The following is a 22,692-nucleotide window of genomic DNA, read 5'->3' on the forward strand; positions in this document are numbered from 1 at the left end:
AAGAACAAGAAAATAAAACCTTACCTTGGACAAACCCTGAAGGAGAAGCGATTTAGTCCACGATCAGAAGCCATGATCAGAGTGTGATGAGGAGATGGGAGAAGAGGTGGTCAAGTTAGGGATAGGTCTCTCTTTTTTTCTAACAAGAACAAGAACATGATGATCGAAGGCCCGGTTGTTACGGAGGAGAAAATGGGTTGTAGGTTACGGAATAGGAAAGATCAGAAAGATTAGGAAAATATTAATAATAATATCAAGGGTAACTTTAAATTTAAAAATTCAAAATATCAAAATATAAATAAAAAAATGCTTAATTGGGGGTGGGGTCCATAGTTTATCATATGTTTACAATCAATCTTAATCAACAATAACTTCAACTGAATTTTTCTTATAGCATTCACTACCAAGATGATGATGTGTTGGCAAAAGTTTGGTGGGTGAAAAAAAAAAGTCAAATTTATAGTTGTAAAATTGATCATAGGTTCTTTTTTTGCCTTTCTATAGTTCAAGATGTGGACAATCAAACATAGCTATGATTTCTTTGATGTCTCCTTTGCCATAGACGATGAACCCCATACTGAAGAAGCACCTGATCAATTTTGATTCTATTCTGTTAAAGCAACTATAGTAGAATGTCTTTATGCGTCTCTCCATGAATGCTCTGGAGTGCTTCCCCCTTTATTCCCCTTGTATCTTCATCTATGTTCCCTGTTGGAAATAAACTTAAACATAAAAAATCATATGGATTAAATAATGTAGGAGTTAAGCAATATGAAAAGACATAAGTTAAAGAATATGAAAGGTTAGGAGTTGAGAAATATGAAGGTCAATGGTCATGTGTTACATGAATTATTTTGGGAGTTATAGAAGCTCAAAGGTTTATGTGAAGCCTATATAAGAGGCTATCTATGTAATGTTTTGATGAAGAGGTTTGAGATTTGAATAAAGTTTATATTATCGAGTGGTATTTTATCTTCCTCTTCCTACTAACTTTTTTTTAGCATATTTTGGCCCATCATCATTTCCAACAGTGGTATCAGAGAGTGGTTGAAGAGTTAGTGATCTTTTGTCGTTCCCAATAGTTGTACCAAAGCCTTGTTGAAGAATTAGTAAACGTTCACCAATCATAACGACATTGCAGTTAGAGAACCGGTTAAAAAGTTTGACCAACAACATGGCAGCATCGCTAGGAAGTCTCTCTCAATACGAGACTGGTGCCATTATCGATAGGTGATTCTCCATAGAGGACCTCTAAGACTCAAGCTTGTAGAAGTGAAGCCAAGGCAGGCTAGAAGCTTGAAATACAAGTCAACCAACTTGAAGGCAAAGTTGAAGAAGAAAGGTGTGAGCTGTGAGCTGTGAGCAAAGCTCCACAAAGAAAGAAGACTGAAGAAGACAGTCATGAGAAAAGAAATAGAGAATGGAATACCAGTTGTTGTGTCAGCACAATTCAAGGCGATGCTCAAGGAGATATTAGAAAAACTAAACCTTCCACCCTCAAGGTATAAATGTGAACGAAATAGTTCTGACCACTTACCTAATTTTGTTGTAATAATAAGGTTTGAGGACAAGCAAGAAAGTCATGAAATATGTGGATCTCGTGCATACACAAAGAAAGATACTGAGAATGATGCCTCAATGCGAGTGATAAAGCAACTAGGACAATATTACGACATTATCGTGAAAGATAAATGAAGAAGAACTAGTTGAACCCAAGCATGAATTTGAAGACCTCAAGGAAGCTAATGAAGAGCTGTGGAAAAGCCTCATTGAAACCAGTAAAGAGTTGAAGGAGTTAAAAAAAGAATGGCAAATTTAGATCTAAAGGAAGAACTTGATTCCATGTCATCAAATAGTGTTCGTGTTTATCCAAAAGGTTGTGCTTGTCATGTTTAACAAAATGTTTAAGTTTAAGGGGGATGTTGGAAATAAACTTAGGGCCTGTTTGGCTGCAAAATAAAAAAATATGGCACACTTTTATTATGTAGGAAGTGCAAGTGATTATTACAGAAATTGTGGCATATTTTATTCTTATAGAATGAGTGTTTGGATAACAAAATAAAAAAAATTACATAGACTGGGCGATCGATGAATAGACCGCTAGTGGATCGGTGGCCGGTCACCGGAGGTCGGCCGAACCACCGGTGGCCGGTCATTGGAGGCCAGCCGGTAAGCGGTCGAATAGCTGGAGATAGGTCGGACCACCAGTGGACAGCCGACGTGTCACCGGAGGTCTGCCGGACCTACAGTCGGTCGTCGAAGGCCTGCCGGACCACCGGTGGCCGGTCGCCGGAGGTCGGTCGGACCACCGATGGACAGCCAGTGTGTCACCGGAGATCGGCTGGACCAAGGCCGGTCACCGGAGACTGGCCGGACCGCTGGTGGCAGGTTGCCAGAGGTCGGCCGGACCACCGGCCGGTCGTCGGAGGCTAGCCGGATGGTCGGTAGGCCCATGGCTGGTGGCTGGATGGAAAGGAAGAGAGAGACTTTTTACAATGAGAAAATATTCCACTCTTAGTGGAATATTTTTTTATGTCATAATACCTATATTGTGCCATAATTTTATACTCTAAAATAAGTACCAAAATGGCCAATATGGCATAATTCTCAGAAAATGTTAAATATGCCATATTGTACGGATTATTGCATAATTTCTGGCTATCCAAACAGGCCCTTAAACATAAACAATCATATAGGTTAATAATGTCGGAGGTAAGCAATATGAAAAGACATAATTTAAGGAATATGAAAGGTTAGGAGTTGAGGAATATGAAGATCAATGGTCATGTGTTACATAAATTATTATGGGAGTTATAGAAGCTCAAAGGTTTATGTAAAACCTATATAAGAGGCTATCTATGTAATGTTTTGATGAAGAGGTTTGAGATTTGAATAAAGTTTATATTATCGAGTGGTATTTTATCTTCCTCTTCCTACTATCTCTTTAATAGCATATTTTGGGCCATCATCGTTTCCAACATTCCCTCCATGTGTTTTTTTATTGTATTGTCAGTTATGTACTTCTTTGAATCTCTATTTTAATATATTTTGATTTAATTTATCCTTAGAAGGGCAAGCACCGGAAGGCTTATGGCCTGACCTATTCAATGATTGTAACAATTCCTGTATTTCAACCAGAAAGTTCTTACTAGACTTTCCTGCACAAGAGATGGCCTTTAAAACAGCTTCTTCAGCTGAAATATTGCCTCTCATAGCATCCATACCAGATTGCTCCAACAATCGCGCTGATGTAAACTCCTGGATTCTAGAAAGAAATGGAACCTTCTCTATACGCTCTTTCTACAAATTTCTCAGTGATGGCGGAACTCGCACCACTATAAACACTTGATTTTGGAAATCGGACTGTCCAAGAAAAATTACATTATTTTGCTGGTTAGCTTGTGAGGATAAAAACCTACTGCTTACTAATCTAGCCAAAAAAGGTTGCATTACACAATACAATACTGATACTTGTGTGTTATGTCATAAAGATTCAAAAACATCATAACATCTCTTACTAAAGTGTGAATTTGCTGATCGTATATGGGGATTCCTTAGACAAGATGTAATTTCACAGCTTTATCCACAATCCCTCTCAGAGGTTTGGACTTCATGGATTAGGTCCATTGATGTTCAGTAGCGCGCTTTTGTAGACCTTCTTTCAAGAGCAATATTTTGGAACATCTGGCTTGAAAGAAACAACCGAATTTTTTATTTACATGCTTTGTCTTTATTTAGATTATTGGTAAAACTATTCATATGCTTCTTGATTGGATCTCTTCAGCTAGGGACCCACTCCAAGTATCTGCTAACTCAACACAAAAGCTCAAGAGCTCTCTCGTTTTCCTGACTAAGTGACAGGCGGAGCAAAGCAACACCACGACACCGGCATACCCACCTTAGGAGTAATTGACTTCCCTTGGTAGCACAAGTCAACCTTTGTCACCTTTAGGCGGACTTCGTCTTCTAGTATGATGCCAGCTTTCTTCTACGCTATGTGTTCCCCATTTACTTGAGTTTCTATGTTTGCATCACCGTTGATGATGGACATCTGTTTTTACTTTGAGTGTTTCCTATTTTCCTCCTCTTTGGGGTTCTTGTTTGTTATATTTTCTTTATTGGTTCTTTGTACTTGTTATTTTTTCTTTCAAAAAATTGTGGTTTATCCACTTTTATCAAAAAATATATATATATATATATATATATATATATATATATATATATATATATATATATATATATATATATATATATTGGACTGTTTTGTTGAAATGTTCTAATAGATGAAGTAGTCAAACCATTCAATTATTTGATAGTGACGCAAAGGATGCGCTTTAGAATGTTGAATGAGACTAGCCTATGTTTACAAAGAAAAATTAGACTAGATTTTTAAGAACGACACAATAAGGCACGAACCTAGAGTCACTGAATAAAAAAAAAAGTTGGAATCCTTGACTATTCATTTAGGAGAGAAACGATGATCACTATTTATTTATTTTTATCTTTTTATTATTATTTTTTATCAAGATGAGTGGCTAGACCGTTAAGAAAGACAAGGGCATGCACAATTCTCAGAGCAAGTGGGGTTGGGGCTGACGCGCAAGTAGAAGTTGGGACCGCCCACACACAATCACTACTCATCCATACTTTGAACTCTCACTAGAGTTTTAATAGAACTCTAATACCAATAAACCATTTAGTCATTAGTACGACCACTATCTTATTACAGAGATGGTAGATTATATAAATTCAAACAACAAAAATTTTAACATATGATTTTGTTGTCTTCCCTATAGATATCCGCTCCCATTTGAAGGTGTGCAATTCAACTACTCCTCACATGGTTGACATACAGTTCTAATATCCAAAGAACATTGCGTTCAGTAAAGTTTAAAATGTCTACTATATTTTTACAGTCAGTCTAACTTCAACTGAATTTCCATTGAAGCATCCACTACCAAGAGGATCATGTGTTGCCACCCCAAAAGAGGATACGGTGGGGTAAAAAAAATTAAAAATTAAAAATTAAAAATTATGGGGGATTATTGTCAATTTATATTTTTTTTTTTTTCAATTTTATGTTTTAGAAAGAAAATTAATAAAAACATGTACATCTTATTTTTGTTTTTAAAAATTTTAGCAACAAGTTTCATGTTTCTAAAAAAAATTAAAAACAACTTTTTAACTTTTTTAAAAACATTTTCAAAATTCTTCATCCTATACTCTCTCCCTTTTGGTTTTTGATTTCTATTTTTTAAAAATATCAATTTTTTTACAAATTAATATCAATAGTCTACAAATCAATATTTTTTAAAAAAATATTTATAAAAATTTATTATTTGGTATGTTGATATTTACCAATTAGTTTATACAATATAAAAAATATATTTTTTGAAACTATTTATGAAAATTATTGTTTAATCTTTTGATTTTTATAAATTAAGACATATAATATGTATATATATCAAAAACAATATTTATAAAAATATTATCATTTGATCTATTGACTTTTTATTTGATCTTTAAAAAAAATTTAACTACGTTTCTATATCCCCTCCCTTTTTATTTATTTATTTATTTATTAAATTAATATGTCCAATCTGAATATATATACATACCCTGAAGTAGAGGGAAGTGATATCATTTATAGTATTTCTAATGTTCATTTGTTAGAAAGTCGAATAGAACTGAAGAATTTAGATGTTGGATACAAAATTTTATGAGTTCAAAAAGAATTTTGGAAAGTAAAGGGAAATGAGTTTTTATAAATTGGCTCACTTCCCTTATTTTAATAAAAAAATTATTGAACTGACTTTGGGCAAAATCCATTATTGAATTGAGCAGTGTCACTCTACTTTAGCAAATAAACACGAAATGAAAAAGATACCACTTCCCAGATCGAAATCGCCCCTATAACAAACGGCTTGTTTTAGAAATGAAATTGCAACTAAGTTATTAGAAGATTATCAATATGTATAAATCGTTTAGTTTTAAATTATGCAATTTTTATGAGATATTTTTTTACCCATACAATATCAGTCGTATGTTATTTATTTTATTTAGTAATATGATTAAGTAAACTAATATGAAAAATAAAATTTTATAAAAAAATATTAAAAAATGAATTTGAAAAAAAGTCATAATAATTTTATACTTATCAAATATGTTTTGTATTTTCAATTTTTTAAAATATATAACAATTAGTGTATTAAAAGCATTCTTTTGTTTTAAAAAAATATACCAAAATAAAAATTAAAAAAAAATGCCAAACAACTCCTAAATTTATAGTTTTATAATTTATTAATAGATTATAAAATATATAATATCATAATTGGGGATGTAATAGACTATATATCAATAGATGTGTCTTATGCCACACCACAGTATTAATAGTGGATCACCACTTTCTGCCGTGCTTCTTCACGGGAATCACGGCACTATCAAGCACAATTTTGGCCAAATTTTTGGTCTTACTAAGTCTCTTATAATTTTATCTAAGGTTCTAAAATATTTAGTTTAAAAAAAAAAAAAAAACAATCCTATTTTTAATTAGTGCGGCATGACAACTATTTCAATCACAATTCATATTAATCATATATATGCGTTTTTTTCTATAGTCCAAGATGTGTCACGGACAATAAAACAGTCATGATTTCTTTGGTGCCTCCTCTGCCATGAATGATGAACCCATATTGAAGAAGCACCCAATCAATTTTGATTCTCTCCTGTCTGAGCAACTAAGGCAGAATGTCTCTATACGCCTCTCAATGGATGCTCTGGCTTAGCTTTTTTTATTTTTTTTCTTGTCGCACCTAACTAATAACTGTGGTTTGCGTACCTCCCCTTCTTTTCCCCTTGTGATTTGGTCTATGTTTTTCTCCACGTTTCTCCTATTGTAATGTCAGATATGTACTACTTTGAATCTTTATTTTAATATATTTTTGATTTAATTTATCCACTATTTTTTAAAAACAATAAATGATCCAAAATTCATGGATACTTTACGAAAATAGAAACACACTTGGTGAATATGTAATTCTCTACCTACCACTTCATTAAACAAAAAAATGGGGGTTTTCTATAAAGGATTTTATTATTATTTAATTTCTTTTCCATTGTGGTAAGAAGAAATTTTATATTAATTTAATAAATGAACCTGTAATTTATTCCAATAATGTTAAGCGGAAGCTTTTTGCATTAATCTGAAAATTCCACATATAAGTCCAAAAACAAGAGGTGGTTGTGCATATAATGTTGGACTTTCGTTCCATTTCATTCCATTTGAAGTAAAACACCACAAACTAATTAAGGCTTTGGAGGTGATGTTTCCAATTTCCAATTTCCACAAGATAGCTGACAATTTCGCCAAGCAACATGTGATCAGATTAATGCATCTACTATTTCTTTGATATGGGAAGACTACTGAGGCAACTGATATCTTTGAAGTCAAATTCAAAATAATTTATATTAAAACTTGGATGACTTGAGAGGACAATCAAATTTCATTCCTTCACTCCATGAACCATAGCAGATAGCTCATAAAATTAATAAATAGAATGTTAAACTAAGCTTGTTTTTGTTTGTTTCATGGATATTTGTAAAGCTGCATGATCATTAGCCTCAATATTTGGCCATATCTTCTTGGACTGTTTTGTTGAATGCTCTAATAGACGAAGTAGTCAATCCTTTGAATTATCTAATATTGACTCAAAGGATGCGCTTTAGAATGTTGAACGAGACTTGGAGAATTTTTTAATAGCTATGTTTACAAAGAAAAATTAGACTAGATTTATAAAAACGATACAATAAGTCACGAATCTTATTACAAGGGTGATAGATTACATAAATTCAAACAATAAAAATTTTAACATATAAGTATTTAAAAAGGTATTAAACTAAAAATTTAATTAAAAAAATAATATAATAACTACTTTACAACATAACTCAAAAATTAAGAGTGTGTGGTTTGTTGGTATTTATAAATTATTAAAAAAATTAAAAAAATAATATAAATATAAAATCGTTTATATAAAATAATGAATGGTATAAAAAAATTTCAATAGTTATTCTAATAGTTAGAAGAAGATCACCAAAGTATACATTTTAGATCTATATTGGCTTTTGCCAAGTTCACAGTACGAAAAAGATAAAAGAGTGCAATAGAGAAAAAAAATTAAAAACAAGAGATATTTTTAGATGCTAACTCTTTATAAAAACCTTAGGGGTCGTTTGGTATTGTTGTCAATTCCTATTTCTTGTTTTCCATTTCAGATTTTGAAAACAAAACCAAAAAAATATGTTTGGCATCTTGTTTTTGTTTTCAAAAATTTTAGCAACAATTCTCATGTTTTCAAAAAAGAAGAAAACAATATTTTTATCTTTTCAATTTTTTTGGAAACGTTTTCAAAACTCTTTCTTCCACTATAAAACCTTTCCTCTTCTACTCCTCTCTCTCTCTCTCTCTCTCTCTCTCTCTCTCTCTCTCTCTCTTTAATTTCTAATTCCTTTTATTTTTTATTTTTAAAAATATCAATTTTTTTACAAATTAATATTAATAATTTAATAAAATATATTTTAAGAAAAATATTTTTAAAAATTATTATTTGGGCTTGATATTTTATATACAAATTAATTTATATTGTATAAAAAATTATATTTTTATAATACATTTATGAAAATTATTGTTTTACCCTTGATTTTTATAAACTAGGATAAAACATATAATATATATATATATATATATATTATTTTTATTTTTTAAAAATATCAATTTTTTAACAAATTAATATTAATAATTTAAAAAATATATTTTTAAGAAAAATATTTATAAAAATTTATTATTTGGGCTTGATATTTTACAAATTAGTTTATATAGTATAAAAAATTATATTTTTATAATGTATTTATAAAAATTATTGTTTACCCTTGATTTTTATAAACTAGGATAAAACATAATATATATATATATATATAAAATTTTGTGAAGCAAACTCCAAAATATTTTTTAATTTCAAATGGTACAATTATTATAAGTTTTTTTTACCCATACAATACCCGTATATGTTATTAATTTTATTTAATAATACAATCAAGTAAACTACTATAAAAAAATAAATTTTTTTAAAAAAAAATTAAAATATGAATTTGAAAAATAATGATAAAAAAACATCATAATAATATAATAACTTTGTGCTAATCAAATATATTTTTGTTTTCAGTTTTTTAAAATACATAACAATCGGTGTATCCAAACATGTTTTTGTTTTCAAAAAATTGAAAATAAAATAAAAACAAAACATAAACAAAACAAAAAAATAAACAAAAACAAAAAACAAAAAAACAGAAATGATGCCAAAAGACCCCTTAGTTAGCAAGATTAAATGGAACCCATAAGAATTTTAGCAAGGTGAATTGTCACACAAAAATAATATGTTTAATTGAAAATGGGTAACTAAATTTTACATCACAACGGATCAATAACACTAGAACTATTAATTATATAGTAAATGAGTCCAGAATGACAATGAGACATGAACACTAAGGTGCATCACCACACCAAAGAACAAGGTGTTGTGTATGGCTCATATACACAAGTAAACTAGCAGATGTGGGAACGGAGTGGAGTGGCGTGACAACATCTGTCATATTGTGGGAGCATCAGTTTGATAGGTTGAGTGCGGGGGAAACGCCCCGCGGTAGGATACAAGGGTAATTTGTATTTTGTTAGGATTATGATTTGATAATCTTGTAATTTGTATCCGGATAGGATTTGTATCCGGATAGGTTTAAAATATGGATATGTTTAGAATCCAGATATGGTTAGAATCCAAATAGGTTTGTATTTGGATAAATTTAGGTTTTTACCTATAAATATTTGTAACCGTAGTCTTTTGTCTCAACTGTGAGGAGAGACAAGTGAATAAGAGGATTACGGCTGCTCCACTCCCGAGGACATAGGCACATTGCCGAACCTCGTAAATCTTGTGTGCTTTTATTGTCTCATTGCTCTCTTGATTTCCCCTGCGGATCCTCTATTTTTCATAACACAAGGAAGCAAAGCTAATTAGTCAAAATTGCAAATTAGCACTCCATTGACATGCCCATCATCAGGATATACAGGAAGACATGGAAATAGCAGATAGACACATCAGCAAACAACCATCATATTCATAGCAATGGATTTGGTAGCATTTGTTGTATCATTATCATGCATGATTTCCTTGCCAGCTCGTTCTGTTTTTACTGATAAGATTTGCAGCTCTATCTTGTTTTTCTCTTATTCTTTCTTCCATAATATATATATATATATATATATATATATATATATATATGAAAGATTTGTAAATGTGAGAAAACCACTCATCGAAATGTGGTTCATTCTCACGCATTTGATTATCTCAATTTAATAACTTTTAGAACAAATAACCCATGGATAAAAATTAGCCATACTCATCACAGTGTGGATCCCTGGAAGTTAACCTTCCAGAACTCCCCTAGGAGCTGTTAAGCTAATTTATAAATGTACAATATACAGTTCAATTAATACAATCAAAGCCCTCCCAAATTTCCTTCTCTTACTCTTCCTTTTGTTTCCACTCTCAAAAGCAAAGCACTCTCAAAAAGCAAAGCCATTAGAATATTTCAAAAGAGCAAACTCGTTGAAGTTGGTGTGCACAGAAATTATAAAAAAAAAATATTGTATACTTTGGAAGAGTAAAGGATGTATGAACAATATGTGTGCGAAGTAACAAGCGATCAATTTTGGTCTGTAATTACACAAGAACTAGTTGCTCTTATCAATATCAAGCTCAATATATACAATCATTGGAGGAAAAATAGCCACAAATCCACTCAAAATGCTCAGCCAACTTGTAATAAGTCATTTAATGTGCCATGTTGAAGGAAATAAAACTCATCGTGAAGTTGCAATTTCAGTGATTCAAGCATGTGCAATAACAAATAAAACTAAAAAATAAAAATAAAAAAATAGCGAAAAAAAAACTGTTAAGTCTATTGACATGGATTGGCATTATATGACAAACCAAGTAGTGACATGGCAAGAGGATGGTGAAGTGACATGTGATGACTCACCAAAGGAAGAGGTGACTAGGATAATGACGTGGTGAAATATTAATGAAGCTTCAAGAGATATAAAGATCAAGGTGGAGATTTTATTTAGAAGATATTCCTTTCAAGAAAGTCATGTGATGTTAAACTATTTTTGGAAAGTGCATCAAGTCTAAAAGATCTCTTCAAGAAAGGCAAGTTTTATTTAAAGGATGTTTATCTATCCTTGGTAAGATCCGGGATGATGAATCATATCTTTGATATAGCTCCCTTTTAGAAAGATCTATCTTTAAAGAGGGAGAGGAATATCTTATCATTAACAAGAAGAGAAGATCATGAAGATTGTGTAAAACTTAGTTTGGTAAGCGCTATTTAAAGACACAAACTAATATGGGCAAGAACATGTTTAGTTTGGTGTGAAGGAATCTAAAGACACAAACAAAATAAGGTAAAATCAAACCATAGAGATTATCAAGACCATATTTAGCAACGCAATTTGAATGAAGATCCAAGAGCTATCTATGGGCGGAACTATTCATGGAAACCAATCATATATGGAGATTATTTCAAGATTGCATAAGATATGATTAGAGATTTGGAGATCCAAGTATGGATGACTGAAGATCATGCTTGAAGATATTGAAGGCTAAACTTGCATGAAGATGAGATTAAGTTTAGTAACAATATTTCCATGAGTCAAACGAAGATCATTTGGGAAGACCAAACTTGGGCCAAGTTTGGAAAGAAGATCGGGAGATCTTCGGTGACCATCTTTGGTGAGATGGGCGTGTCTGCCTTGGCGGGCACGTCCCTTGGAAGAGGGAGACCTTTTGAAGTGATATGAGGAAAGAAGCAGCTGCAGGCAGGAGGAGCTCGGGTTGAGTCAACTACTACGAGGTGGACTGAAGGAACCGGGAGATTGAAGGTCGCAGATTCGGGTGCATCTGGCTAGAATTCAGTTATATTCAATAAGGTGGGTCATATTACAACTGGGTGTTGCAACATCTATAACTTTAGAATGTGTCCAAGTTAGGAAGCCACGGAGAATTCTAAAAGAGGTAACTTTATCGGACGTCAGTGCGTCTATATAAGAGATCATGTTTGAAGATTTAGGATGAGCCAACAAGTGAGAGACTCTTAGGTGAGAGTTGAGTGAGTAGCCATCGGGCAATCTGAAGAGGATATTCTTTGTGTTGAGAGAGTGAGAGAGTGTTGTACTCCTTGTTCTTAAACCTCTTTTAGTAGATTGTTTCTTCGGGCCTGGCCCCCGAGATGTAAGCAAGGTTATACCGAACTGGGTTACCAATTTACTTGTCTCCTTACTCTTATTTGATTGTGTGTGTTCAAATTTTGAATGAGTTTTTGAGTGACTTTAGCGCATCACATCCCCACTACCAAACCATCAAAAACAATAACAAAAATTCAAGAGCACATCTTTGAAGAGAAAAGCTCAATCAAATTACTTCACTAATCACCTTAAAGGTATGTGAAGAATAAAATATATTTATAATCATCTAATCAATATAAAACCTTTGTTGAAAGTCCATATTTAATTTAAAATCAATATAATATCAGTGTTATCTATGCTTGCCCAGGTGGGGTGTTGGATTTAATAATAATAGAAGCCCGGGTCCTAAAGGAACATTTCAACGTGGCACGTCAATTTAGATAAGTCCATAAAATTTAGTTGTACAGGTGAGGTAACTGTGATGGTATTTAATTGAAAAATATACGAGTATATTATCTCCACAATAAAAGACGTAGAAATTTTATTTCTCTCAAAATTAAAGGTCAAGGCACGCATAGACTGAAAGAATTTTTTTTTTTTTCAAAAGGATTGTCAACAACAAAACAATGACAGTGATGCATCAATTATAATAATTTATTAATCTTTTAAAAATTTATTAATTGAGATAGACACCACATGAGTGAATAGTTTTATTTTACTCATGATGAGAAAAAGTTTTTATAAATCAAACCAAACTAATAAATTCCCCATGTTATACAATTTATGAGAAAAAAACATCTTCTCACGAAAACCCATGAACAACAAATAAACAGGTGATGGGAGTGTTAAACAAAGTTAACAAAGGGAAGTTTGGGCTAAAGTTTAGCCCTATTATGTTCATTGGACAGGGGTTGGGTAACTGTATGTCTTCCTTTCAATGCTTACTGGGGTACTTTAGTTCTTTCTTGATGGAGGCTTGTGTTGCACCCGGATGGATCGTGTCTCAGGTGATTTTTGTCTGTAGTCTGGCAAAGGTCAGTGGGGAGGACCCGTTTCTGAAGCTAGGCTAGTTGTTCTTGTCTCCTATTCTTCTGGTGGGAGTCTCGTGTCGCCGGCTTAGCTTTTTGTGTTTGCTTTGATGTTCCCTGTGTCTGTCCACGTCTAGTGGATTTTTTTGTATTCAGACTTTCTTTTTTAGTAATGCAAGTGGTTTTATCCACCTTTTTCAAAAACAAATAAACAGTACTGTTAGAGTATTCTATAATATAACATTCTACAATATATATGCATGATATTGTACTGATACTACTAACTCAGAGGTTCATCCTTATCAAGGTCTATCTATTCCCCATCCAATGTAACAACCAATTGCCTAAGCAGTGGTGGTTAAAAGAAAATTTTCAAACATGCATATGATTCAACATTGTGGCAATACAAAGAAAGTGAAATACGAACGAAATAAATACAATAAAAAAATATAACATATCGGAAAATTGAATCATCTTTATAAAGCAATTAAGGGGCGAATTGGGTAAAAGCATTTTTTTGTCTTTGTGTGGAATTAACTAGTATTTAGAATAGTTACTAAGGTAGCCAGATAAATGTGTCCAATAACTAGGATTAATACATACTCCCATGCTCTCTCTCATAATACCCTTCTATCTTTCTCGTGAAATTAATAACAATGCTACCCGCCCAACCTTATTCTTGTTCAACGGAAATGCATCAATCATCAATCCCAAATTGTTTCAATTTTTTCTTTGCCTGTTTAGTTGAATGTTCTATTATGTATATATTTATATAGATATATATGCTAACGTAATCAATAAACCGATCGAATTACCAAACAGTACAATGCGTTTTAGAACGTTGAACAATAACAGAAGACCACATGAATAATTTACCAACCAAAAAAAAAAAAAACACTTGTTAACAAAATACAACATATATATTTAATCAAATAAGGATCCCTTCATCTCGTTTCTTAAACACCTTCTTCACTAGTCCATTTTGTCCCAACTGTAATCCTTTAGCAATCTCTCTAAGCTTGAGCTTCAGGATTTTGCCAGTAGAGGTCTTTGGAAGCTCATCCATGAAAACCACCTTCTTGGGCACCATAAACCTTGCCAAATTGTTCCTACAATGAGACACAATATCCTCCTCAGTCACACCAACATTTCCCTTGACAAGTGACACAAAAGCACACGGTGTCTCCCCCCACCGCGGGTGCGGCATCGCCACCACCGCTGCCTCCCTCACCATCGGATACCGGTACAACACCGTCTCTAACTCCACACTACTAATGTTCTCACCTCCAGATATAATCACATCCTTAGATCTATCCTTTATCTCTAGATACCCATCAGGATGGATAACACCCACATCACCTGTGAGAAACCAACCATCCTTGAAAGCAGCAGCCGTGCCCCTCACTGTTCTTCAAGTAACCCTTCATTACATTACTACCACGTAGCACCACCTCCCCGAGTGACCTTCCATCACGTGGCACGCTTGACATAGTCTTCGCATCCTTCACGTCCACTTCTTGAAGAGAAAGCACACTGATCCCCTGCCTAGCTTTCAACTCAGCCCGCTCTTCCGCCGGCCGGAGATCCCACTCAGCCATCCACTCACACACTAAAGCCGGCCCTGTAGCCTCAGTCATACCATAAGCATGAGTTATATGAAACCCCATATCCTCGATCTTCTCCAGCAGCGCCGCCGGAGGTGGCGCCCCACCGGTGAGTACCTCGATACGAGACGTGATGGGGCGGCGATCTTCGTTCTTGGCTTCGAGTATGATGTTGAACACGACTGGCGCGCAACACATGTGCGTGACTTTGTGGTCAGCGATGGCGCGGTACATCTCGGCTGGTGCGGTGCTGCGGATGCAAACGTTGGTGCCGCCTCGTGCCGCCATGCCCCATGTGAAGGTCCATCCGTTGCAGTGGAACATGGGAAGGGACCAGAGATAAACTGGTTCATTCCCCACACCCCACTGTAACAACAGACTCATTGTGCTCAGGTAGGCGCCGCGGTGGCTGTAAACCACTCCTTTCGGCGCCGACGTCGTGCCAGAAGTGTAGTTCAATGCGATGGCATCCCACTCATCGTCCACTCCATTATATTGGTATTCCTCTCCAGACATGATGAGCTGCTCGTATTCCAGCTCGCCCATCCGCACACCGGTTGGAGAGTCGATCTCATCGATCACGACGACGAGTGGTACCGGTGCGCCATCCGCTGTGAGATGGTCGAGAGTCTCTCGAGCGAGTGGCACGTATTGGTAGTCCACGAAGAGGAGCTTGGCTTCGGAGTGCTTCAGGTTGGTGGCAACGTGGCCGGCATCCAGGCGTGTATTTATGGTGTTTAGCACAGCCCCGGCCATCGGCACTGCAAAGTGCATCTCATACATCGCCGGAATATTCGGTGCAAGTACTGAAACCTACATATAATTACAAATAAAAAATTTTTACAATAAATTAGGCATTTTATCATTCGTCTCGGAGTTTTTAAAATTTTGTAAAGAATTTTAAGGCAATATTATATATAAAATAATATAATTAAACAACTCCTACTATGGAAACTATTTTATACTTTGAATTTTAAAAATCTTATAGATATTTATTGTATAAATAATTAAGTGTAATTAATGTTTTTCAATTATTAATATTATAAGTAATATAAATAAAAACTTAAATGTTATAAAAGAAATTAAAATTAAACCCTGAAACACTCTCGAGCAAAATATACATCTACCTTAATAGTATATATAGATACATATAAAAAAATTATCATCATCTATGTATATATTGTGTGTGCATATATACGAACCACATCATTTTTGGTGATGTTTAGTGATCGGAGAGATGAAGCGAGACGGAGGCAACGATCATAGGTTTGCTTCCATGTGAAGCGGGTGGAGTTGTAGATGATGGACGTGCGTTGAGAGTAGACAGCAGCGGCTCTTTGCAAGAAGGTGATGGGGCTCAAAGGAGTATAGTTGGCTCCACACTTTGGTAGCTTATCCATTACTTATAATAATAAGAAGAAGAATATGAATATATGGAGATGAAGAACAAGATAAGAAGAAACTTAATTACTTGTGTTGGAGCTAGAGATGATGTGCAAAGGAGGGATGTGTTCATGGATATATATAGGAAAAATGGAGCAGCAGTGTTAAAAGATCGCGTGTAGTTTTCGACCATGGGATGTGATGTGATATGTGAGGCTTGTGACTCTGATGTTTGTTGTATTATTTTTTTATATATATTTTTATTATTATTATTTTAGCTAAGAAGTTGTTTCTTGGCTGCCTGATCTTGTTTTTGACTGTATGTTTGCTTTGAGAATTATTTAATAAGATTTAAGTTTCCTTGGATTTATGCTGCATGGTATTGTGGTCATATTTGGCGAACTTTGGTTCTGTTATTGTTTAAAAAGTATTAGTGCAATCCAGTACTGCTTTTGATTGCATATATATGAGTTTTTTTTTTTTTTTATTTTTTGAATAATTTTTTTATTTATTTTATTCTTTCATTTTGTGTTGGAAAAAAAAAATTATTTCATTGAAGAAAACTATTGTGGTTAGGTGTGGTCTCCTTGGTTGAATGGGTGGCTTGGCCAACTATGCATCAATGACGTAAATGTAAAAAAGTAAGGTAATTAAATTATATTTTTAGCTTTGTTTACCTCTAACTAGCTACTTTCTGTTTTTCAAAAAAGAGAAGTCATAAACTGTGGTAATCAAAGTCATCATAAATATGGAAGTCTCAATATTTCAAGGTTCAAAATCTAGTTTTCTTCCATATTATTATATATGAATTTGTAATTTGTTTGTATATAAGATTTTTTTTAATAGGAAAAAAAAAGATTTATGCCTATATGAAATATTTTTAAGAATGTGTACATTTTTTTGGGTGATTTTTAATATTGAATTAAATCACCGATTCTGATATATAAATGAATACATTTACAGCCACATAACATGATATATGACTCTTATCTGTTCATGAAATAATTGAGATAAAAAAATTTTATTTATTAGCATTAGTAAATTTTTATTAGAGTACTCGGTAACAGCTTTAACACAATTCATTTTTAAGTTTTACTTATAAATATTAGTTTGTTTAAACTCTTTGTTTTCTCAATTGTTAATCTCATGATTTTATCATATTCAAAAAGTTTATGGTGTGTTTTTGAAAGTCCGGATCATTTTAAATTATTTTATTAATCATATTTAAAATTTAAATATAAATAATCTCCGTTGTTTGTTGCATAATATTTTTTTTTCCAATGTTGCAATTATGACATAATATATGATTATTTATACTAGACATATTATATGATTATTTATACTAGATTTAGCCATTTTTATTTAAAAATAATGATACATTCTTCAGAAGATTTTTCTAGTACATTAAAGTAATTAGTATAAAACAATAAATCTGAAAGAAGTTTCTATATGTTTTACATAAAAAAATTAATTACAAAATCAGCTGATAAAAGATAGACAAGATTATAAAAACTATTGCATGAAAAATAAACAATTTTTTTAGATTGCCTCCACAAATATAATTTTTGCATATATTTCTAATAAAAACTATTTTGAAAAAAATTATAAAGATATTACCTCAATAATGAAGTTTTTAGCACAATCTTATACAATGAGATTCAGCCCTTAACTAATACCAATTAAATTTATAAATATGCCATCTCTTACAAACTCAAATCTTCAAATTTTTTCTTTTCTTTTTTTCTTTTTCTGTGGACAAGCATTAATTTTTTTATTCATGACTTTTAACTTTTTAAATTTAAAAATTTAAATGAGTTTGCTATTGAAAATTGTCTTTTTTAGGAGAAAGCCATAGATTATAGAATAAAAAAATTTTTGTTATTTTATTTTATTTTATATATATATTTTTTTCTCGTTGGAAATATATCTAACAACAATGGCGAAAAAAAAAATTCACACAATAATGAATACTAATTTCATATATATTTATATATATATATATATATATATATATAAAATTTTGTAGAACACCTATGTTGATTATGGCACCTCACAGAAAAACTATTATTGTTAATGTTGACAATGTATGGAAAATGGTTCAAAACTTAAAAAGTATTTGGAACGATCGCACAAAGTGTAGTCAAAAAATTGGAATAACATATAGCTTGTGATGTTAATTATAGTAGTCTAAATTTATGTGCTTTGTGATGAAGAAAAAAACAAACTTGAACTTTGGAAATTATTATTTATCTTATTCATGTATCTTGGAGAAAAACTTTGCAGTTTTTCCAATTAATTCAGACCTCGCAATGGTCAATACTTTTTAATAAAAATAAAGTATAATATACGTATATATGTATATATATAATAAATTTATAATTGTATGTGTGTAAATATACAAGTCATGCTTGCTTGCATGCGCAACATCATGAATATTTATTTTAATACATCATAGTTAAAAGAGAAAAATTACTGTTCACCCCTCGTAATTTTCAAAACTTCCCAAAAACCCCCTCCTACTTTTACACACCCCGGACAGCCCTTCCGTTAGTGTTTAACTTCCCTTTTACCCCCTACCGTTCACTTCAAATGGGTCCATGTTGTGAAATCCCATTTTTGGCCTTGAAAATGGTGGGAAAGGAAAGCGCCAAATAACATCATGTTCAACCTTTTGAAGGGCTTTCTGCTTGGTTTCTGATAGACAATGCCAAGGAGTTGCATTACATCTTGTTGTTCTCCTCATTATCATACCCGAAATATATAAATCGGTTTCTCAAATAGAAAATGAAATTGATTTCCATCGGATTGGTCAGTGCACTTCATCTTTCAAATGAGTCGTAGTCGATTTTATTGTCGAGGCACAGACGATGTGCCATTGTCGCTCTTCTCGTTTATGGTTGTAAAGTTGTATTACGACGAGAAGAACTATTGTTTAAATAATGTTTAACTATTTGCTATTATCCGTTTAAATATATTACTAATATGTTTAATAATTGTCATATCCGTTTAATACTTGCCATCTCCGTTTAACATTATCTTTACATGTATAACTATTAATATTAGCGTGTAAATTATCAAAGTCTCTGCGTAAAAGCGGAGATCTTTTTCGTTTGATCCGAATTGTTGGCGGTGTGGCAGGGCGGTGGCAGGTTATGAGTATCCCGTGCATAAGAATTAATGACGGCATTAATTCTTATGCACGTTAACATCAAATATCCGAACACCCGTTCGTTCTCATCGATCGATGTCGGCCCATCGTGCGTTTAACTTTTTTTCTCGGATATGAAGAGTCGACTCGCTATGGAATTCACACCATAAATAACCAGGAAGAACCCTCCCCATGGACAACCACTCCTCCTCGTCCTCATCATCATCCTCCTCCTCCTCCTCTTCCCATGGACAACCACTCTATCTGAAAGGATGTTTCGTGAACCTTCTTCCTAATCTTGAGAATCATTTAGCCGCAATCACGCAACAAGTTAAACTATCTTTTTCACGCTAGTCGAAATGCTCTCATAATTGCACGAATGCAGGAGGATTCTTGACGGTGGATGGCAGCGCAAGCAATTAGCGAGCATTTCGACTTGGGTAAGAAAAGAAAGTTTTTCACCTATTTCGTGATTGCGGAGGATTCTCTAGAGGAGGAGATCGGAAACATCCTTTAAGACGGGGTTGATATTTATCACTGAGACTTTTACATTACCGTTTAAGAACATTACGTCAGTGTACAACTATTACGTTCTGTGTTTAACTATCAGGATCTTCGCTTAAGTCCGACCATGACACATTGATTAATAGTCGTTTTCATGAATGTGTTTGTTTAACCTTTTTTTAATGTTATGCGTTGTGCGAGTTCAAGTTGATGCCCATGTTATGCAACGGCGTGAGCATTCGAATGTACAGACACTTGTTTCGTTATACGAGGGTCGAGTCGTGAGTGATCAAAGTCCGAGAGGACGTTGTAAATGTTGTAAATGTTGTAAATCTTTTATAAATAAAACGAAACAAGCTTATTTGAATGTGAACTTCGAAATTTAAACAGAGACCTAGTAAAAAAACAATGTGGGAAACAAAAGAACGTCATTAGTAAACAATAGAAAATATGTAAATATGTTTAAACAGTGACAACGGTGTTTAAGAAAAAGTTACTCTTTAAACAATGACAACGGTGTAAACAATAGAAAAAGTTAAACAATACTCTAGTTACTCTTTAAACAATGACAACGGTGTTTAAGAAAATACGTAAAGATGTTTAAACAGTGACCCAGGAGGTACCCATCTTCAACGCGATGTCAGTGAAAGCATTCAATTTAAACAATAACATATATTTTAAACAGTTAAATAACTTTATTTAAACGGTATACGTATTATTTACATGATATAGACTTTATTTAAACCGGTAATCATTATGTTAAACACTATATCTATCCGTTTAAACATAAAATACTGTACGTTTAAACAGATACTCATGTCGAGCGATGACAATATGTCTTCATCGCGACAGTGACATATATTTTTACTTTTTTGCCCTTGGGATGGAGGGGAAAATACCGTCAAATCACATCACGTCTAGTCTAACCTCTATGCACTTTTTTGTCTTCATCGCGACAGTAATATATATATATGCACTTTTTTTTGTTTCCCTATCTGACTGCTGTTTGTTGTTTACATCTTCTTCTTCTTCTTCTTCTTCTTCTTCTTCTTGGCTTATTTTTGTTCTTCATTTCATTTGGTTTGTATCGATTTGGTTTTCGGCCGATATATTATGGAGAGTTTTTGTGGTATTGCTAGATTCAACGGGGAGGGAAGAGTGCTAATGTTCACGGCTCAGACTTCTTGGGAGTTGGTGTTAGCTGAGATTTGTGAGCGATGGGGTCTCGAAGTTTCTATTGTCAGGGTTAAGTTCATCACACCAGATGGATATAAAACGGTTTGCCCAATAGAAAACGATGTCGACTTCCAGTGGATGTGTCACGTGCACTCCATCTTCAAGTGTGATGTAGTTGATCTTGTCGTCGAGACAGAAAATGTGCCATTGCCGAATTCTAATGAAAACGAGTTTTACTCGTTGTAAGTTCCTTCTCTTTTAATTGTTTCAGTTGTCTGGGGTCATTAGTGTTTAAATATGTCCGTCACCAGTTAAACTCTTGTACTAGTCGTTTACGTTATTAGTTAACTGCTTAAGTATTTAATTTAACGTTTAAATATTGTCATTATCACTTAAACATTATATTCTCCGCTTAACATATTGATCTTTTCATTTGACTGAAGTGTTGGCAGGAATTCAGATTCTGCGAGTGCTCCAGTTCATTCCCATGGTGACCCTGACGGCGTGGGATGTCTTCCTTCCTCGTCAGATCATTCTGAAGTGCTTTCGTTGGATATTGGACAACGTTTTGACGGTGTCGAACATTTCAGGGATGTACTTCGAAATCATGCAATCAAAAGGAATTTTGACTTCAAATTCATAAAGAACGAAAAACATCGGGTGACTGTGGAATGCGCTGCCGATGGTTGTCATTGGCGCCTTCATGCATCAAAAGAGTATAACAAAAATACTTTCAGAATCAAGACAATCAACCCGTCACACACTTGCGGTGGTGGCATAGGTTCGGCGTCGCATCCGAAAGCGTCCAAAAAATGGGTTAGCGCACGAGTGATTCAGAAGCTCAAGGACCGTCCCTTATGCAAGGCCATCGACATTCGGGAAGGACATGTTGCGGGAACATGGTGTCCACATACCATACAAGCGAGCTTGGTTGGGAAAAGAGCATGCCCGGGTGGTCCTCGGCGGCGATGACATCTCCAGCACGATCTGTTTGCTTTTGGTATGTGGATAAGGTGGTCGAGACAAATCCCGGCGGCGTTGCGATCGTGGAAAGAGGCGGTGATCGTTTTAAAGCGTGCATTCTTTTTCTTTCGGTAGCGTGTATTGTGGGATTCAAGAGGGCTTGCGAGGGCCCGGCTGTCATTTCTCAATGGTACCCACCTCCTTGGAAAATATCGGGGTACACTACTGGGTGCCACAGGGAAAGATGGAAACAATGGTTTTTTCCACGTCGCCTTCGGTATAGTCGACAACGAGACCGATGCCAATTGGACTTGGTTCATATCTAAGTTAGGCGATGCCTTATACGAGGATGGAGATTATCATGAGATAATTACCTTCGTTTCGGACAGGTTCAAGGGCCTAGTGAGCCCAATTGCGAGAGTTTTCCCTTCTTCGCCACATGCATACTGTCTTCGACATTTGGAGGTCAATTATATGAAAGCCAATGTCGGACTTGGGAAGGCATTGAGGGAGAGTCTTGGTCATATGCTTCCGCATTACGTGGGTATCCACGGCTAAAGATTTCGATGATACCGTGAATGAAAGCTGCAT

The 22,692-nt window shown here is 33.9% G+C and overlaps 1 protein-coding gene across 1 annotated transcript; it reads right to left on the minus strand.

Annotated features, from left to right (window-relative positions):
- Positions 1 to 14,134: 14,134 nt before the first annotated feature.
- Positions 14,135 to 16,356, minus strand: LOC120255887 (trans-cinnamate:CoA ligase, peroxisomal-like). The gene is given in 3 exon segments (XM_039263655.1): positions 14,135 to 14,725; positions 14,727 to 15,740; positions 16,130 to 16,356. Coding segments are annotated over 3 exon segments (1,686 nt in total). The 5' UTR covers positions 16,328 to 16,356; the 3' UTR covers positions 14,135 to 14,251.
- Positions 16,357 to 22,692: the final 6,336 nt, after the last annotated feature.

Source organism: Dioscorea cayenensis, unplaced genomic scaffold, assembly GCF_009730915.1.
Source record: "Dioscorea cayenensis subsp. rotundata cultivar TDr96_F1 unplaced genomic scaffold, TDr96_F1_v2_PseudoChromosome.rev07_lg8_w22 25.fasta BLBR01001228.1, whole genome shotgun sequence".
NCBI classification, from domain to species: Eukaryota; Viridiplantae; Streptophyta; class Magnoliopsida; order Dioscoreales; family Dioscoreaceae; genus Dioscorea; species Dioscorea cayenensis.